A 17844-nucleotide genomic window follows, 5' to 3' on the forward strand; every position below is an offset into this window, starting at 1 on the left:
TAATGACTCTATATAATATATAGGAATAGATCCCTCTGTGTGTAATGACTCTAGATAATATATAAAAATAGATCCCTCTGTGTGTAATGACTATATAATATATAGAAATAGATCCCTCTGTGTGTAATGACTCTATATAATATATAGAAATAGATCCCTCTGTGTGTAATGACTCTATATAATATATAGAAATAGATCCCTCTGTGTGTAATGACTATATAATATATAGAAATAGATCCCTCTGTGTGTAATGACTCTATATAATATATAGGAATAGATCCCTCTGTGTGTAATGAATCTATATAATATATAGGAATAGATCCCTCTGTGTGTAATGACTCTATATAATATATGCGTTTGCCTTTTTGTATTAAATTACTGAAATAAGTTTACTTTTTGATGATATTCTAATTTATTGAGATGCACTTGCGTGTAGTAGCATGATTACGGTATTTTAGAGATTTTGATCATTTTCATATGACAATGCCTGCAATGTGCTGACCCATGAGCATCGCCCTCTGACCCGTATCTCCTACATGTTACTGTTCAGTGGAGAGAGAAGATGCCCTGACATGGAACTGCAGATATGTAAAGGTCCAGTAACCCAGGGGTGACGCATTGACATGGCAGGAAGACGACGACAGCTGTGTAGTACGGTTTTATTTCTATACCTGGATTGTGTCATTACCTAAGTACAGATGTTTGACTGTGTGTGAGGAGCAGTAAATCAGACTGGTATAGAGGGCTCCAAATATGATGGGGGAAGGTAATCCAGGGGTCTCCAGCTGTTCTGAAACTACATCTCTCAGCATGTCTCTCATCATGATAGCTAGATATATTCTAAACCATATTAGATCATATTATTATAAATCATATTTCTCATGGCTAGTATCTATGTATGTACAGTATCCAAGATATTACATCTCTGTCTCATACTCTCATAGCTATCTACATAATATCTCAAATTATCCTTCCATCGTAAATAAAATTTTAGATATATCTAATCTATTTTTTTTTATCAGGCATTGCATATCTATTTTTCTATTATACAGTATATAGGAAAAATGAGAATATCACTAATTTTTGTAAATATTTTATTATCTCTTTTCTTGGGAAAACACTGAAGAACAAACACTTCAAAGTACAGTGTCAGTGTGCAGCTTGTATAACAGTGTAAATCTGGTGTCCTCTAAATAAATCAATACACAGCCATTAATGTCAAAACTGCTGGAAATAAAAGTGAATACACCCCTAAGTGAAAATGGCCAAATTGTAACTATTATTTTCAAGCACGGCCTTACCGGTCTTGGGCATGGAGATCACTAGAGCTTTACAGGAGCCGCTGGATCCTTTTCCATCCTCCGTCATGACAGCACAAAGCTGGTGGACGTTAGATATCTTGCGTTCATCCACTTTCTGTTTGAGGAGTTACCACTGATGCTCTATAGGGTTTAGGTCTGGAGACACTTGGCCAGTCCAGAGCCTTTACCCTCAGTTTCTTTAGCAAGGCAGTGGTCATCTTGGAGGTGTTTAGGGTCGTTATGTTGGAATATGAAGGGAGGGGATCATGTTTTCTTCAGTATGTCACTATACATGTTGGCATTCATGGTTCCCTCAATGAACTGTTGCTCCCACAGCAGGCAGTACTCACGCAGCCTCAAATCATGACCCTCCACCAGGGCCGGCTCCAGGTTTTTGTGGGCTCCAGGCACAAAAGACTCAGTGGGCCCCATCCAAACATAGACACGCACATACACAGATACGTACACGTAAAGTCATGCGTACATACAGTGTGTCCACCCATATCCTGTCCACCGCCATTAACTCGAGAACAGCGGCAGCTATAGGCATAGAAGTGGTGTCTAGTAGGTCCTGCAATGTTGGTGGAGGGGTCGCATACACCTGCTGTTTGATGTGACCTCACAGAAAAATGCTAATTCCGTTGTTTTCCACCAGGTGGCGCTATAGGTGGTTTCATAGCGTAGCTCATGGCTACTTTACTATACCTAGACACCACATCTATGCCTATAGCTGCCGCCGTTCTCAAGTTAATGGCGGTGGACAGGATATGGATGGACACACTGTATACATATTTAAAGAAAAATTCACAAAAAATACATATAGGCAGACATAAATCTATACACAGTGATATACACTGACACACATAGATATACACATTATACATACAGACACAGATGCATTAGAAATATTTCTAATCTGAGGAAGGCGGCAGCAGCCTCACTCACCATCCCCGCTTTTCACCCACCCAGCTTCTCCCAGACATGTGGCTGTGCCACGCTGATTGGTGGCCATGACTAACAGACATGGCCGCACAGAGCACACTGATACTGCTGTATATACATTACAGGAGGTGCTGGGGATATTCAGCATTGGGGTACGCTCACACAAGCGTGTAAACCGGACGAGTGCAATGTGAGAAAATTTCGTATTGCACTCGGCCCCATGTTTAATAATGCTGCAGCTCAGATCAGCGAGTTCTTTCTTAGCCGTAAACGGACTGAGGAAAAAATCGCAGCATGCTGCGATTTTCTGCGAGAGCCGTATCACTCACACCCATTCAAGTGTATGGGTGCGAGAGAAACATCGGACTGCACTCGAATGTCCTCCAAGTGCAGTGCGATATACGCACAGGCTGACAATGGAAGACATGGGGGGATTAACCCCTCCCTCTCCTCCGCAGCAGTGGAGGGGTGGGCCGGCATCGAGGAGGGGAGGGAGGGATTTCTTTCCCTCTCTCCCCCGTAGCCGGCTATTGCGATTCTCGCTCTGCACGCGTGGTACACGAGTGCAGTGTGATTTTTCTCTCGCCCCATTCACTTGAATGGGTGCGAGAGAAAAGAGTCTCGCATTACAATCGCAGCATGATGCGATTGTTTTCTTCGTCCGATTAGGGCTGAGAAAATAATCGCTCATGTGCGCTGACACACAGGCTAGAATTGGTCCGAGTGGAAAGCGATGTTTTATCGCACTCCACTCGCACCGATTTTCTCGCCGTGTGGCTTAGGCCTTAGGGGGAGTTTGGTGGAAGAACATGACTGGCCGAAGATCCATACCCACATGTTGAGGGAGATTGGTAGAAGAACATGACAGGACAAACGGAGCCTGGACCTCAAAACCTCAAACACCAATAACAAAGATTGTGGGCCCGGCCTCTCCCCAATATCACTGTCTGACTTCACAAATGCTCTTCTGGATTAAGGGGCAAAATTCTCAGACTCATCCAAAGACTTGCAGAAAGTCTTCCCAGAAGTTGTTATAACTGCAAAGGGGCGACTCCACAATAAGGTCTATAAAAGAACAGGAGGTCAGAAAAGCTCCTCTAACCATAATGTGGAGGGGGAACAGACTTTTGTCCATTTAATCAATCTCATATCTTTCATTCATAGTCATCCATTTAGTATCTTGCGTTGACCATAATTTAAGAGGAAAGTAACACCGTGTCCCTCAAATGGGTTCAGATCTCAAGGAACCCACAAATCAGTTTTCTGTGGCATCAATGTCATGGCATACATAGATACGTGGAATGACAACCTTACCAGACCGGCCATAAACTGTAACTATTGTGCGTCTGACTGTACATCAAGTCTAAATCAGCAGAAGCAGAGAATCCAATAAGGACAGAAGTACAGATAGCAGCGGAAAGTCCTCCATTGTAGTGTCCAGTACAACAGTCGTGAGCCCCGATTTTTTTTTTATTTCCATTCTTTAGCTTAAAATTATTTTTTTTAATCACATTTCTATAAAATATTGTAGTATTACACATTTTAGAGATCACACATGGCTTTCTGATATTGAGAAATTTGCATAAGAGAAGTGAAACAGGCAGGTGCGTGTCAGACGCTCCGATGAGCACAGGCAACGCTTTGTTGCACCCCACAAAAAAGACAAAAAGTACTGGGAATTTTTTTTGTGCTTGAAAAATTACAAAATTCTTAAAAAAAAAGGTCATTAAAGATATTAAAAAATTACAATATATATTATATATATATATATATATATATATATATATATACATATATATATACACACACACACACACACACACACACATACAGCAAGTACAGTATATCAGAAAAGTGAGTACACCCCTCACATTTTTGTAAATATTTTATATCTTTTCATGGGACACCATTGAAGATCCTGTACAGTGTCAGTGTGCAACTCGTATAATAGTGTAAATTTGGTGGTCTCTCAATAACACAACACACGGCCATTGATGTCTAAGCCGCTGGCAACAAAAGTGAAAATGTCCAAATTGTGCCCAAAGTGTGAATATTTTGTGTGGCCACCATTATTTTCAAGGACTGCCTTAACTCTGTTGGGTATGGAGGTCACTAGCACTTCACAGGAGCCACTGGATCCTTTTTCCATTCTCCATGACGACATCACAGAGCTGGTGGATGTTAGAGACCTTGCGCTGCTCCACCTTCCATTTGAGGCCCCATAGATGGTCCATAGTGTTAAGGTCTGGAGATACTTAGACAGTCCTGCACCTTTAACCTCCGCTTCTTTAGTAAGGCAGTGGTGGTCTTGGAGGAGTGTTTGGGGTCATTATGTTGGAATATGAAGAGAGGGCACCATGCTCTGCTTCAGTATGCCACAGTATATGTTGGTATTGATGGTTCCCTTAATCTTAATGAACAGTAGCTCCCCACAGCTGGCAGCACTCATGCAGCCACAAACCATGACTCTCACACCACCATGCCTGATTGTAGGCAGGACACACTTGTCTTTGTCCTCTTAACCTGGTTGCCATCACACATGCTTGACATCTGAACCAAATTTACCTGGGTCTCATCAGACCACAGGTTGGTTCCAGTAATCCATGTCCTTAGTCTGCTTGTCTTCAGCAAACTGTTTACATGCTTCTTGTGTATCATCTTTAGAAGAGGCCTCTTTCTTGGATGACAGCTAAGCAGACCAAATTGATGCAGTATGTGGTGTATGGTCTGAGCACTGACAGGCAGACCCCCCCAACCTCTCTAACCTCTGCAGCAATGCTGGCAGCACTCATACGTCTATTCTGAAAAGACAACCTCTGGCTAGGACGCTGAGCTCGTGCACTCAGCTTTTTTAGTCGACCATGGTGAGGCCTGTTCTGAGTGGATGCTGTCTTGTTAAACCGCTGTATGGTCTCGGCCACCGTGCTGCAGCTCAGGTTCAGGGTGTCGGCAAACTTCTTATAGCATCGGCCATCTTTATGTAGAGCAACAATTCTTTTTTTTCAGAGCCTCAGAATTTTTTTGCCATGAGGCGCCATGTTGACCTTCCAGTGACCAGTATGAGGAGTATGTGAGTGATAACAGCAAATGTAACACCCCTGCTCCCAATCACACGTGAGATGTTACTACACTAATTAGTCACATGACACCAGGGAGGGAATCATGGCTAATTGGGCACAATTTGGCCATTTTCATGTGGGGTGTACTCACTCTTGTTGTATACATTAATGGCTGTGTTGAGTTATTTATAGGACACCAAATTTACACTGTTAAGCGGGCTTTGCACGCTACAATTTATCTAACGATGTGTCGGTGGGGTCACATCGTAAGTGACGCACATCCGGCATAGTTAGTGTTGTTGTAGCGCGTAAAACCTACGTGCGATTGTACGAAAAACCATTGATCGCATACACGTCGCTCATTTTCTAAAAATTGAACGTCCGGTTGTTCAATGTTCCCGAGGCAGCACACATCGCAGTGTGTGACACTCCGGGAACGATGAACACCGCTTACCTGCGTCCTGCCGGCAATGCTGAAGGAAGGAGGTGGGTGGGATGTTTACGTCTCGCTCATGTCCGCCCCTCCGCTTCTATTGGCCGGCCGCTGTGTGACGTCGCTGTGACGCCAAACGCGTCTCCCACTCCAGGAAGTGGATGTTCGCCGCCCACAGCAAGGTCGTATGGAAGATAAGTACGTGTGACGGGGTTTACTCGTTTGTGCGACACGGGCAACAAATTGACCGTGCCGCATATACGTTGGGGGCGGGTGCGATCGCATACGAGATCACATAGGAAATTGTAAGGTGTAAAAGGAGCCTTTATACAAGCTGCACACTGACACTGTACATTGTATCACAGGGTCAGATCTTCAGTGCTGCCCCATGAAAAAAAAAGAAAAAAGTTAGTTAACACATGTATATAAATTATATACACATGTATTCTCACACATTTTGATGCATAGACTGATGGCATCAATAGTTTTAATATTTCACCCACTGATCAGCTTTTCCCGATGCTGGTGGCCGCAGCAGGAAATGCTCAGTTAGAGATATATATTATTTATATTTATTATTATATTATTTTTAAATTATATTAGTATATTATTAAATTATTTATTATAGATATCGTATGAATAATAATAATAATAATAATAATAATAATAATAATAATAAATAAATAATAATAATAGAGCTGCCTCGTCTGCTGATAGTGGCCGGGCACTGCACATTCGCCTACTAATGATTTAAACGGGAGGCGGATGTGCATTTCCCAGCAGCTATCAGCAGTCGGGCAGCTCCAGAACTGATAATTTCTGGCAACGTGCTGCCACCGGCGACAGCTGAGAACACTTGATTGACGAAGGCGCCAGGTGTCGGACCCCAGCCGATCAGACATTGATGACCTATCCTACAGATAGGCCAACAATGTAGACGTAGTGAAAAACCACTTTAAAAAAGGCTAATAAAACAAAGAAGAAGAAGCATTGAGTAACATTTCATACCTTTTTATTTGTGAATATGGCTTACATTAATCATTACATTGGTACAAATATTCAGAATTGTGCTTCCAAGTTTTCACTACTGCACCATCTCCAGATTCCATTATAGCAGCAACATACTGTATATTCAGTGTTATATGGCCCCATATGGAGAAAGTTAATCCAGTTTGTGTGTTTACAGCATATCAACGGATGTAGGGGGATAGGGAGGTGGTGTGTGGGCACAGTATGGCTCTGGAGGGCATCACTAACCAAAACACAGTTCAACGGCAACAGCAGTCAGGACAGTAATAGAAAAATTACCATAGTGGTCCATGGGATGTGTCCACTTTAAGAAACCTGCTGATTTTATCCATTGTGGGACATAGAGGGACAGTGGAAAAATACAAATTTCCATTTTTTTTCTTGCAGAAAGTCAGGATATACAGTGTGTCCACCCATATCCTGTCCACCGCCATTAATTTGAGAACGGCGGCAGCTATAGGCATAGAAGTGGTGTCTAGGTATAGGAGAGTAGCCATGCGCTATGCAATGAAACCACCTATAGCGCCACCTGGTGGAAAGCAACGGAGTTAGCATTTTTATCTAAAAAATGGAACGAGATAGAGAAAAAAGTGAATTACAAGGTTGTAGGGCATCATCAATTCAATACGAATCGACACCATGCATACAGAAATGCTATGATTAGAACGTGTAAACCTCACAAGGCTGCAGACGTGAAGCGATACCTCATGAAGACCTTCCTACAAGTCATTGGGTATGGTGTCTGTGTGGTGTGGCCTCCACGCTCACCTGACTGGACCCCATTGGACTTCTTTCTGTGAGGTCACATCAAACAGCAGGTGTATGCAACCCCTCCACCAACATTGCAGGACCTACGACGACGTATCACAGATGCTTGTGCAAATGTGTCACCTACCATATTGCGCAACGTGCAGCAAGATACAGTATGCTGTGCAGAGCCCAGATGTGCATTGCAGCTGACAGTGGCCGCTTTGAGCATCAAAGTTAAATGAGCGCCATATGCGTGACCAGCATTCAATTTTTTTGGGGGGGGGTCATGAGTTTCATATCATAGCATTTCTGTATGCAAGGTGTCGATTCGTATTGAAGAGATGATGCCCTACAACTTTGTAATTCACTTTTTTTCTCTATCTCGTTCCGTTTTCAAGATAAAAATGCTAACTCCGTTGTTTTCCACCAGGTGGCGCTATAGGTGGTTTCGTTGCGTAGCGCATGGATACTTTACTATACCTAGACACCACTTCTAAGCCTATAGCTGCCGCCGTTCTCAAGTTAATGGCGGTGGACAAGATATGGGTGGACACACTGTATGATGGAGGCACTATACAAAATCACTTGTGTGGTTCTGACTCCACTTTTGCTATGACGGCAAGGCAAGCATGCTTCACTGGTATCCTGCATCTTTTCCAGATAATCTGGCCCTTTAATCACAAAGATCACAGCAGCCACGGTTTAACTCCAGGGTTTTGTATTCTCCTTGAATTGGCACTGAAATCCTGCGCCTGTGCCGTGCGTTCAAGAGGCAGCGCATGCATAGGAGATCACGAAGGCTGCAAACCATAGCAGGACGAATCAATGCACAAGGACAAACTCTGGAACGCAGGACACAGAAGCAGTGGAACAACAGATGCATCAGTCATGTTGAAAGGGGAGGAGTGGTGGAAAAATTACCATTGCAAGGCCAGGATACGTTCCCGGCAATGCAACGTCCAGTGGACCCTCGCTGACTAATTGCCAGAAATCTCAAAGATAGAATTAAAGTTCCTTTTCTCAGATTGGCTACTGCTGAATAAATAAGGCAAAATACGGCCAAAAAAAAAAATATATCAGTTTGCATAGAAACAGATTCACCAAAATGCTGGAAAAGTGAAAAATCTATGAACTCAAAATGCAAAAAATACAAAATACAAGAGGTAAAAGAATAAAAAAGGATTTGCAACATTTCTCTATGAGCTGCGTAGAGTTGACCTGTAAATTATTCTGAAAGTGGTGTTCCTGTAAAAGAGCGACGGTATGATAACCAAATACAGTGCAGTCATTGGTTTGAGAATTTGTTTGCAGGGCATTAGTGGGGCTAATCCAAAATTCATGAGGATGCAGTCCATCAACTAACCAGCAAGCAATGGCATAAGTACCTCAATAATGTCACTGGCCTGTGGTTCAATGATTCTCTGCATCCCCGGTGTTTCGCTCATACAATGAAGAGAACTCCGGCACACTACCCCAATAATTGAAAAAACAGAATTTCTGAATCAAAAGGTTTTTTCATTACATGAAAAAGTCCAAACAGAAAAAGTCCACACTGAAACGTTTCGACCAATAAGGTCTTCATCAAAGGACTCTGTGGTGACGGGCGCGGGGGGCGGTCGCGTAGCTAGTTAGCATGCCGGAGTCTCGTTCGTTATCGGAATTAACCAGACAGATCGCTCCACCAACTAAGAACGGCCATGCACTGTTGGTGGAGCGATTTGTCTGGTTAATTCCGATAACGAACGAGACTCCGGCATGCTAACTAGCTACGCAACCCCCCTCCCGTCACGTACAGAGAGTCCTTTGATGAAGACCTTATTGGTCGAAACGTTTCAGTGTGGACTTTTTCTGTTTGGACTTTTTGATGTAATGAAAAAACCTTTTGATTCAGAAATTCTGTTTTTTTCAATTATTGGGGTAGTGTGCCGGAGTTCTCTTCTTGGCATTTATTGTTTTCCTCCTGAGCACCTAAAAAAATGAAGCAGGGTCCTAACCTTCTTGTCTTTCGCTCATACAATGGCCGTCATCACGGGCGAGTTTCCATATATATGGCACAGGTTATAATGTGGTTTGGTACCGCTTCAATCCCTTATATAAAACATTATATATGTACCAAGGAAAAACAAGGCAAAATGTGACATGTAAAACTGTAGATTACACTGGAAAAACACAAAAATAGTAGAGTTGGCATTGAAATGATTGGCTATGGGTAAGGCACAAGAGGCGCATTTAGTGGCTAATGTACAGGTTTGTCGCGAATAGACACGGTCCCGTCCTCCATGCCAAAGTAGACTCTTTCCGCCATATTTATGAAGAGCCCGGTATCCACCACACCTGCAAAAAAAAAAAAAAAAAAAAAAAAAAAAAAAGGCGGGTCAGTAGGTTAAAAAACAAAACAAAAGCAAAACCTTAAAAACCAAACCCAACTACAAAACCCAACAACTACAACATTCTGATAATGGTCACACATTGTAAAAATTTACCCGCAGAGCTTTCTCTCTACCATAGAAGTAAAAGCACCGAGCTATAGTACCAGAAGTAGGATTGGGTGCACTCCTGAAAACCAATGTCATAGCAGCAACCTGCAGCTAGGGGGAGTTCAATATCTACAAGTTTCTATGTGTCCTGGAGGTGAATAGTAGTGATATAAATCCATATATTGCACAGTGAGTGCCGAGCTCCCCCTAGTGGTGCCTGCATGAAGTTATAAATTGCGCATTTAGCAAGACAAAAAATAACAGTTCAAGTAGAGAAATCTTTTCAGCACAGAAAGATGGACTTTAAAGCATAAATGCAGGCGTTAAAAGGGATTGAGGATGGAGCGGAGAAAAGAGGTGACAATATCCGCAGAACGTCTGTCCACACAGTCATTCAAGAAGCAAGGGTTGCGCTACTAGTGAGCAGCAAAGAGGAGCTGAGGACTGCAAGTGCACAGACACGCCCACCAGTGCACAGACACGCCCACCAGTGCACAGACACGCCCACCAGTGCACTTGCAAAACTAATTTGCTTATGAATAAGACTGATTTCTAATCAAAGCAGCACCAGGTAGTGACAAAATAGGTATCTTGGATAAGTTTTACCCTGGTTCCTCATGCATTTCCTCCATTTGCCTAGGGCACACGTTACCAACAGATTCACTCTACTAAGAATGACCGATTCTTAGGGGTACTTTGCACGCTACTGCGATATCGTCGGGGTCAAATCGAAAGTGACGCACATCCGGCGCCAGTAACGATGTCGCAACATGTAAAGCCTAGATGCGCCGATAAACGATCGTAAAAGCGTCGTAAATCGGCGATCTGTGTAGCGTCGGACATTTCCATAATGTCGGGACGACCGCTGTTACGATGTTGTTCCTCGTTCCTGCGGCAGCACACATCGCTGTGTGTGAAGCCGCAGGAGCGAGGAACATTTCCTTACCTGCCTTCAGCGGCTATGCGGAAGGAAGGAGGTGGGCGGGATGTTTACGTTCCGCTCATCTCCGCCTCTCCGCTTCTATTGGCCGCCTGCAGTGTGACGTCTTTGTGACGCCGCAAGAACCGCCCCCTTAGGAAGGAGGCGGTTCGCCGGCCAGAGCGACGTCGCAGGGCAGGTAAGTGCGTGTGAAGCTTCCATAGCGATAATGTTCACTACGGCAGCTATCACAAGATATCGCATGTGCGATGGGGGCGGGGACTATCGCACTCAGCATCGGCTAGTGATGTTGCAGCGTGCAAAGTACCCCTTAGGCTTTTAGATCAATGGACATCCAGCTAACAGCTCCCCCACGATAAGACATGTGAAAGGAAGCAGCATACTAGATGTTGTGTAATGGCTGGGAATTGTACTGCAAGCTCCAGAGTGAATAAGGGTGAGAGTACTATTCACAGCCTCTATACAATGTACTAAGCTGCGCCACCGTGAATGTATCATCATGACCCCTTCTAATCCGTAAATAAAACACTGAAAATTGTGGATGTGCATATGAATTCTACCAACCCATGAGTTAATACTATGTTAGACCCCAAAAAACTTGCAGTAGTTATTGCGGCGAAAGGTGGTCCGTCTCTACCACCTTCACAGCTAGACGTTTACCATTCTTTTTCATACACTAGCTCACTGAGATTGTATGAAGACGTCTGAACGGCAAATTTCAAGTCTTGTCACCGATTCTCAATGAGATTTAGATCTGGACTGTGACTGGGCTATTTACACATATGAATATGCTTCTATCCAAACCATCCATTGTAGCTCTGGCAGGATGTTGAAAGGTGAATCTACGCCCCAGTCTCAGGTCTTTTGCAGCTTCTAACAGGTTTTCCTCCTGGATTGCCCTGTATTTAGCAATTTAGCATCATTCATTTTCCTATCAACTCTGACCAGCTTTCTCCGTCCTTGCTGAAGAAAAGCCTCCCCACAGCATGATGCTGCCTCCACCGTGTGGGATGGTGGGGATGGTATTTTCAGGGTGATGTGCAGTGTTAGCTTCCTGCCACGCAATATTTTGCATTTAGTCCAAAAAGTTCTACATTGGTCTTATCGGAGCATTGCACCTTCTTCCACTTGCTCACAGTGTCCCCTATATGGCTTTTTTCAAGCTGCAAATGGGACATCTTATGGCTTCTTGTCACTCTTCCACAAAGGGCCTTATTTGCAGAGTACACAACTAATAGTTGTCCAGTGGAAAGATTCCCCCTCCTGAGCTGTGAATTTCTGCATCTCCTCCAGGGTAAACAAGGGTCTCTCGGCTGCTCCTCTAATTAGTGCCCTCCTTGGGATGTCAGTTTAGGTGGACGGCCATGTCTTGGAAGGTTTGCAGTTTTGCCATACTACTTACCTTTTTGGATAGATGATGGATTGAACAGTGCTCTGTGAGATCTTCAGAGCTTGAGCATTTTTTTTTGTTAAATAATCTAACCCTGCTTTACGCCTCCACAATGTTATCCCTGACCTGTCTGGTGTGTTCCTTGGTTTTCACAATATTGTTTGATCCCTAATGTTCTCACAAACCTCTGTGGCCATCACAGCACAGCTACTCAAATTACACACAGGTGGACTAAATGTACTAATTATGTGATTCCTGGAAGCAATTGGTCACTTAGGTTTTTATATAGGGGTATCAGACTACAGGGGACTGAATACAAATGAATGTCACAATTTTTAGATTTATAATATTAAAATAATGTAAAAAAAAAAACCCTGTATCATTTCCTTTACACTTCACAAATACTTGCCAATTTGTGTTGGTATATCACATAAAATATATTTACTTTTGTGGGTGGAGAGTGAAAAGATATGATTAAATTCACAGGGTGTGAATACTTTTGCAAGGCACAGTAAATATATGTTGCAACCATTTTCAACATGAATAAGAAGTCAGAATTGTACATTTCCATGAGACATTTGACACATTCGACTCCCGCTCTAACATTACATAGTTACATAGGTTGAAAAAGACCTAGGTCCAACCTTCCTTCACCAATTATACATTTTGGTAGTAAATCATTTATAGCAGACAATGTTGTGTGTACTGAGGAAATCATCCAGCCCTTTTTTTAAAAAGCTGTTCTAGTATCTGCCATTACTACCTCTTGTGGTAGGGCATTCCACAGTGTGACTGCTCTAACTGTAAAGAACCCTTTCCTATTTAGCTGTGGGAATCGCTTTTCTTCCACTCGCAGTGAATGCCCCCTGGTCCTTAGTATTGTCTTTGGAAGAAATAAGTCATGTGCCAGTCCTTTATATTGATCACACATGTATTTGTACATATAAATGAAATCTGCTCAGACGTCTTTTTTCTAAGCTGAATGTCGCGGGCGGGGAGGAGGGTGTCAGCACACCGCGCTCACCCCTTCTGCTCGGGTCCGGCTGCTCAGTGGTGGCTCGAGCCGTGGGCCGGATCCCGGGGGTTTCCTCGAGCGGCACTCCTCGCCCGTGAGTGAAAGGGGGTTGTTTGGGGTGTTGGGATAATGTCCGTGACGCCACCCACGGTTGTGGTGATGTGTAGCACCACCGCTGCTCAATGCGGGGGTCCCGGGGATGGTGATGGGGAGCAGCCAGGTGTTGTGTTGCCCCTCCGTGGGTAGGGGTTGGTGATCCCGGGGCCCGGTGATGGCTTGTGAGGTGCAGGGCCTGGTGGGCGCAGGGACGCGGGGGCAGCGCTGTGCCTTGCGGCACTGTGGTACTCACTCAGCCTGAGACACGGACACAGTTTGTACGGTAAACCAACGGCCGGTAGGACGGTCCCACAGACGGCTGCTTTGCTTCCCCGGTAGGTGACGGTGATGTCCCTCTTCCTTGCACCTGTATGTACGGATGGTTGCGATGGGTCCCCACCGGTAACCCGCTCCCCGGCTTCAAGCTGGGCCGGAGGAGCACTACACTTTGCCCGCAGGCGCTGGCCCTCAGAGACTGGTGCCCTGGCGGTGGCGGTGCCTCTGTTGTACAGGTTGGACTGTTGCCTTCAATCGGGACTTGGTTGTTGGGGGAATCTGCGTCCCCGTCACTGACGGATTCGGCAAATTTGGCGACTCCTAGCCTTGCCGGGGTCCGAGAGGCCCCTGCCCTGGTGCTGACTGTCTTTCGGAACACTGCTCCAGACCACCGGGCACACAGCCAACGGGGTCCTTCCAGGAACTTCCAAACGGTCCCCCTCCGGACAGTCACCGCCGTCGCTGACCTTGCTGTTCTAGCCCTACACACAGCTGGGCTCTCAGGCTTCTCTTCCTTCTTGTCACCTCACTTGCTTTCCTCCTTTACTCCTCTCTTTCCTTCACTTTCACTTCTTGTTGTTTACTCTTACTTTTGCTCCTCACACTTGCCCTGCCTGGGCCTTCTCACTCCTTCCACCTCCTCCTCCCTGAGCTTTCTGCCTGGTAACTTCCTGCCTCCAGAGTTGTGAGCTCCTTGGTGGGCGGAGCCAACCACCTGGCCCACCCCCTGGTGTGCATCAACAGACTCCTGGAGGAAGGCAACAAGGATTTCTGGTTAGCAGATGTGCCTACCTGGAATGTGGGGTGTGGTGGTGTGTGACCTGTGTCCCCTGGCTTGCCCAGGGCGACACATAAACATATCTAACTTTTCAACCTCTCATTATACGGGTGGTCTCCATTCCTTGTAGTAGAGTCAGTTCAAGGGCGGCTAACTAGACTAACTTCTGAATGTTCTTTTCTAAAACGTGGAGGCCAAAACTGGATCCCATATTCCAGATGTGGCCTTACAAGTGATTTATAGAGGGGTAACAATACGTTGGGATCACGGGATCTAATCTCTTTTTATACACCCTAGAATCTTGTTTGCTTTTGAAGCTGCTGCCTGACATTGAGTGCTGCTGCTCAGCTTATTTGTAATGAGAATACCCAAGTCCTTCTCCTGTTCTGTAGTCCCGAGTTTACTTCCATTTAACGTATACGCAGCTATAGGATTACTCCGTCCTAGGTGCATTACTTTACATAGTTACTAAGGTTGAAAAAAGCCCTAGGTCCATCCAGTTCAACCTTCCTCCACCAGTTCTACATTTTGTCCCCAAGTCATTTATAACCAACAATGTTGTGTGTACTGAGGAAATCATCCAGCCCTTTTTTAAAAGCTGTTATAGTATCTGCCATTACTACCTCTTGTGGTCGGCATTCCACAGTCTGACTGCTCTAACTGTAAAGAACCCTTTCCTGTTTAGCTGCCGGAATGGCTTTTCTTCCACTTGCAGTACATTAGGAAGTGTACTTAAATTTCAAAAGAAAAAAGAGTCTTTCAGTTTGCCAAGTAGCAAATATACCCACACAAGCCATATTATGAAAATATATATAAATATTTATTATAGAGGCTGTAGGGGAAAAACAATACATAGGCATACATATATGAACATAGGACCAAGGGAATTAGTGCTGGAGGGGAAAACCCCACGTGTCCCAAGCATTCATTCAGGAGAACAAGTCTCTACTGAGTAACGGCAGACATACCATAGTAGAGTCATACCAGGCAGGCACAGCTCAAAGAGAGTAGAAATGGCCAAGATGGCACAACCAGTTGTTAGCAAAAAGCCGAGCAAACCTACCAGGAGGATATGACGCCGAGGGCCCGGGTAACACGTGGGGACCAAACGTCCCAACACGTGTTTCGCTCCGTGTGCTTCGTCGGGGGACGATAAAAAATAGTGCAAGATGTGAATCTTATATAGGAGGTCCGGCCCCAATGAACAGACGCCCCCTCATTAAGTTAATCATACAGACCGGGGTATTGCGAGACGCGCCGCCCTGGGTCCTCAGCAGCGGAAGCCGGAGGGAAGAAAACTTCCTGTGACGTCACAGCACTTCCGGAACTCCGCTGCTAAGGACGCCGGCAACGGCCGCGTCAGGAAGTAAAGACCTCCCTCTGACACGTCATCGGGTAAGTCCACCTACCCAGGGGATGACAAACCGTCCATTAGTATATCGGGCAAAGATGCCCACAGTGTGGAACAGAGACGGATGGTCAGTGATAAGAGCGTGTGGCAACAGAGGAAGTCGCAATATACCATGGTTGGATGGATATAGGTGGAATATAAGAAAAGCAAAAGATGCGTTATAGAGACAGGGAGAGAAGAAAAGCCGGCACTTTCACATATTCATAGCCACATACCCAGCAAAAAGACATAGTGTGTGTGATACTACACATACATGCATATACCATAGAAATATATATACGAGGATAAAACGTCACACATATAATACATCTGTGGATGAATAGAGATATATCCATTACATCATTCAAATGGAACATGTAAGTATTTAATTTCTATCCAGCATCAAGAACACCTCCATGTCTCAAGATAACTTGAAAAACGACATCTTCCACCGTAGATATCCAAAGACTGTGGGGCTTAGGATATCTTATCTTAGGATAAGCCCCACAGTCTTTGGATATCTACGGTGGAAGATGTCGTTTTTCAAGTTATCTTGAGACATGGAGGTGTTCTTGATGCTGGATAGAAATTAAATACTTACATGTTCCATTTGAATGATGTAATGGATATATCTCTATTCATCCACAGATGTATTATATGTGTGACGTTTTATCCTCGTATATATATTTCTATGGTATATGCATGTATGTGTAGTATCACACACACTATGTCTTTTTGCTGGGTATGTGGCTATGAATATGTGAAAGTGCCGGCTTTTCTTCTCTCCCTGTCTCTATAACGCATCTTTTGCTTTTCTTATATTCCACCTATATCCATCCAACCATGGTATATTGCGACTTCCTCTGTTGCCACACGCTCTTATCACTGACCATCCGTCTCTGTTCCACACTGTGGGCATCTTTGCCCGATATACTAATGGACGGTTTGTCATCCCCTGGGTAGGTGGACTTACCCGATGACGTGTCAGAGGGAGGTCTTTACTTCCTGACGCGGCCGTTGCCGGCGTCCTTAGCAGCGGAGTTCCGGAAGTGCTGTGACGTCACAGGAAGTTTTCTTCCCTCCGGCTTCCGCTGCTGAGGACCCAGGGCGGCGCGTCTCGCAATACCCCGGTCTGTATGATTAACTTAATGAGGGGGCGTCTGTTCATTGGGGCCGGACCTCCTATATAAGATTCACATCTTGCACTATTTTTTATCGTCCCCCGACGAAGCACACGGAGCGAAACACGTGTTGGGACGTTTGGTCCCCACGTGTTACCCGGGCCCTCGGCGTCATATCCTCCTGGTAGGTTTGCTCGGCTTTTTGCTAACAACTGGTTGTGCCATCTTGGCCATTTCTACTCTCTTTGAGCTGTGCCTGCCTGGTATGACTCTACTATGGTATGTCTGCCGTTACTCAGTAGAGACTTGTTCTCCTGAATGAATGCTTGGGACACGTGGGGTTTTCCCCTCCAGCACTAATTCCCTTGGTCCTATGTTCATATATGTATGCCTATGTATTGTTTTTCCCCTACAGCCTCTATAATAAATATTTATATATATTTTCATAATATGGCTTGTGTGGGTATATTTGCTACTTGGCAAACTGAAAGACTCTTTTTTCTTGGTTATATTCAATTGTAGAGTTGTTGCCTTTACTCATCAAGTGGCCCTCTTTTGATTTATTTCAGTGTTTACTGTGGTTTCACAGATTCTTCTCAGGGTCCCATGGATCTGAAAGCCCGCGAAAAAGCGTGGGAGACACAATTGGACCGGGTGTTTGAAGTTGGCGGGGATGATTTACCATCTTTGAGTTCCAGAACTGCCTTGGAACATATGAATAATTTGAAGTCTATGCTCAATAGAAAAACACGTTTGTGGTGGAATGTGGCCTTTATGAAGAGGTATTTGGACAGGGGGCTGGTTCCGAGGGGATTGAGGGTCAGGGTCTTTCCCTCCTTTACCGTCT

At 44.6% G+C, this 17844-nt stretch overlaps 1 protein-coding gene across 3 annotated transcripts in view; it reads right to left on the reverse strand.

Annotated features, from left to right (window-relative positions):
• Positions 1-9423: 9423 nt before the first annotated feature.
• RPIA (ribose 5-phosphate isomerase A) overlaps positions 9424-17844 on the reverse strand; it is a 134182-nt gene continuing 125761 nt past the window's right edge. For all 3 annotated transcript variants that reach the window (XM_075332642.1, XM_075332621.1, XM_075332619.1), the window contains one exon: positions 9424-9848. In XM_075332642.1, coding sequence (XP_075188757.1) covers positions 9751-9848 — 98 coding nt within the window. In that variant the 3' untranslated portion in view covers positions 9424-9750. The remainder of the gene's footprint in view (positions 9849-17844) is intronic.

Source organism: Anomaloglossus baeobatrachus, chromosome 1 (assembly GCF_048569485.1).
Source record: "Anomaloglossus baeobatrachus isolate aAnoBae1 chromosome 1, aAnoBae1.hap1, whole genome shotgun sequence".
Lineage (NCBI taxonomy): Eukaryota > Metazoa > Chordata > Amphibia > Anura > Aromobatidae > Anomaloglossus > Anomaloglossus baeobatrachus.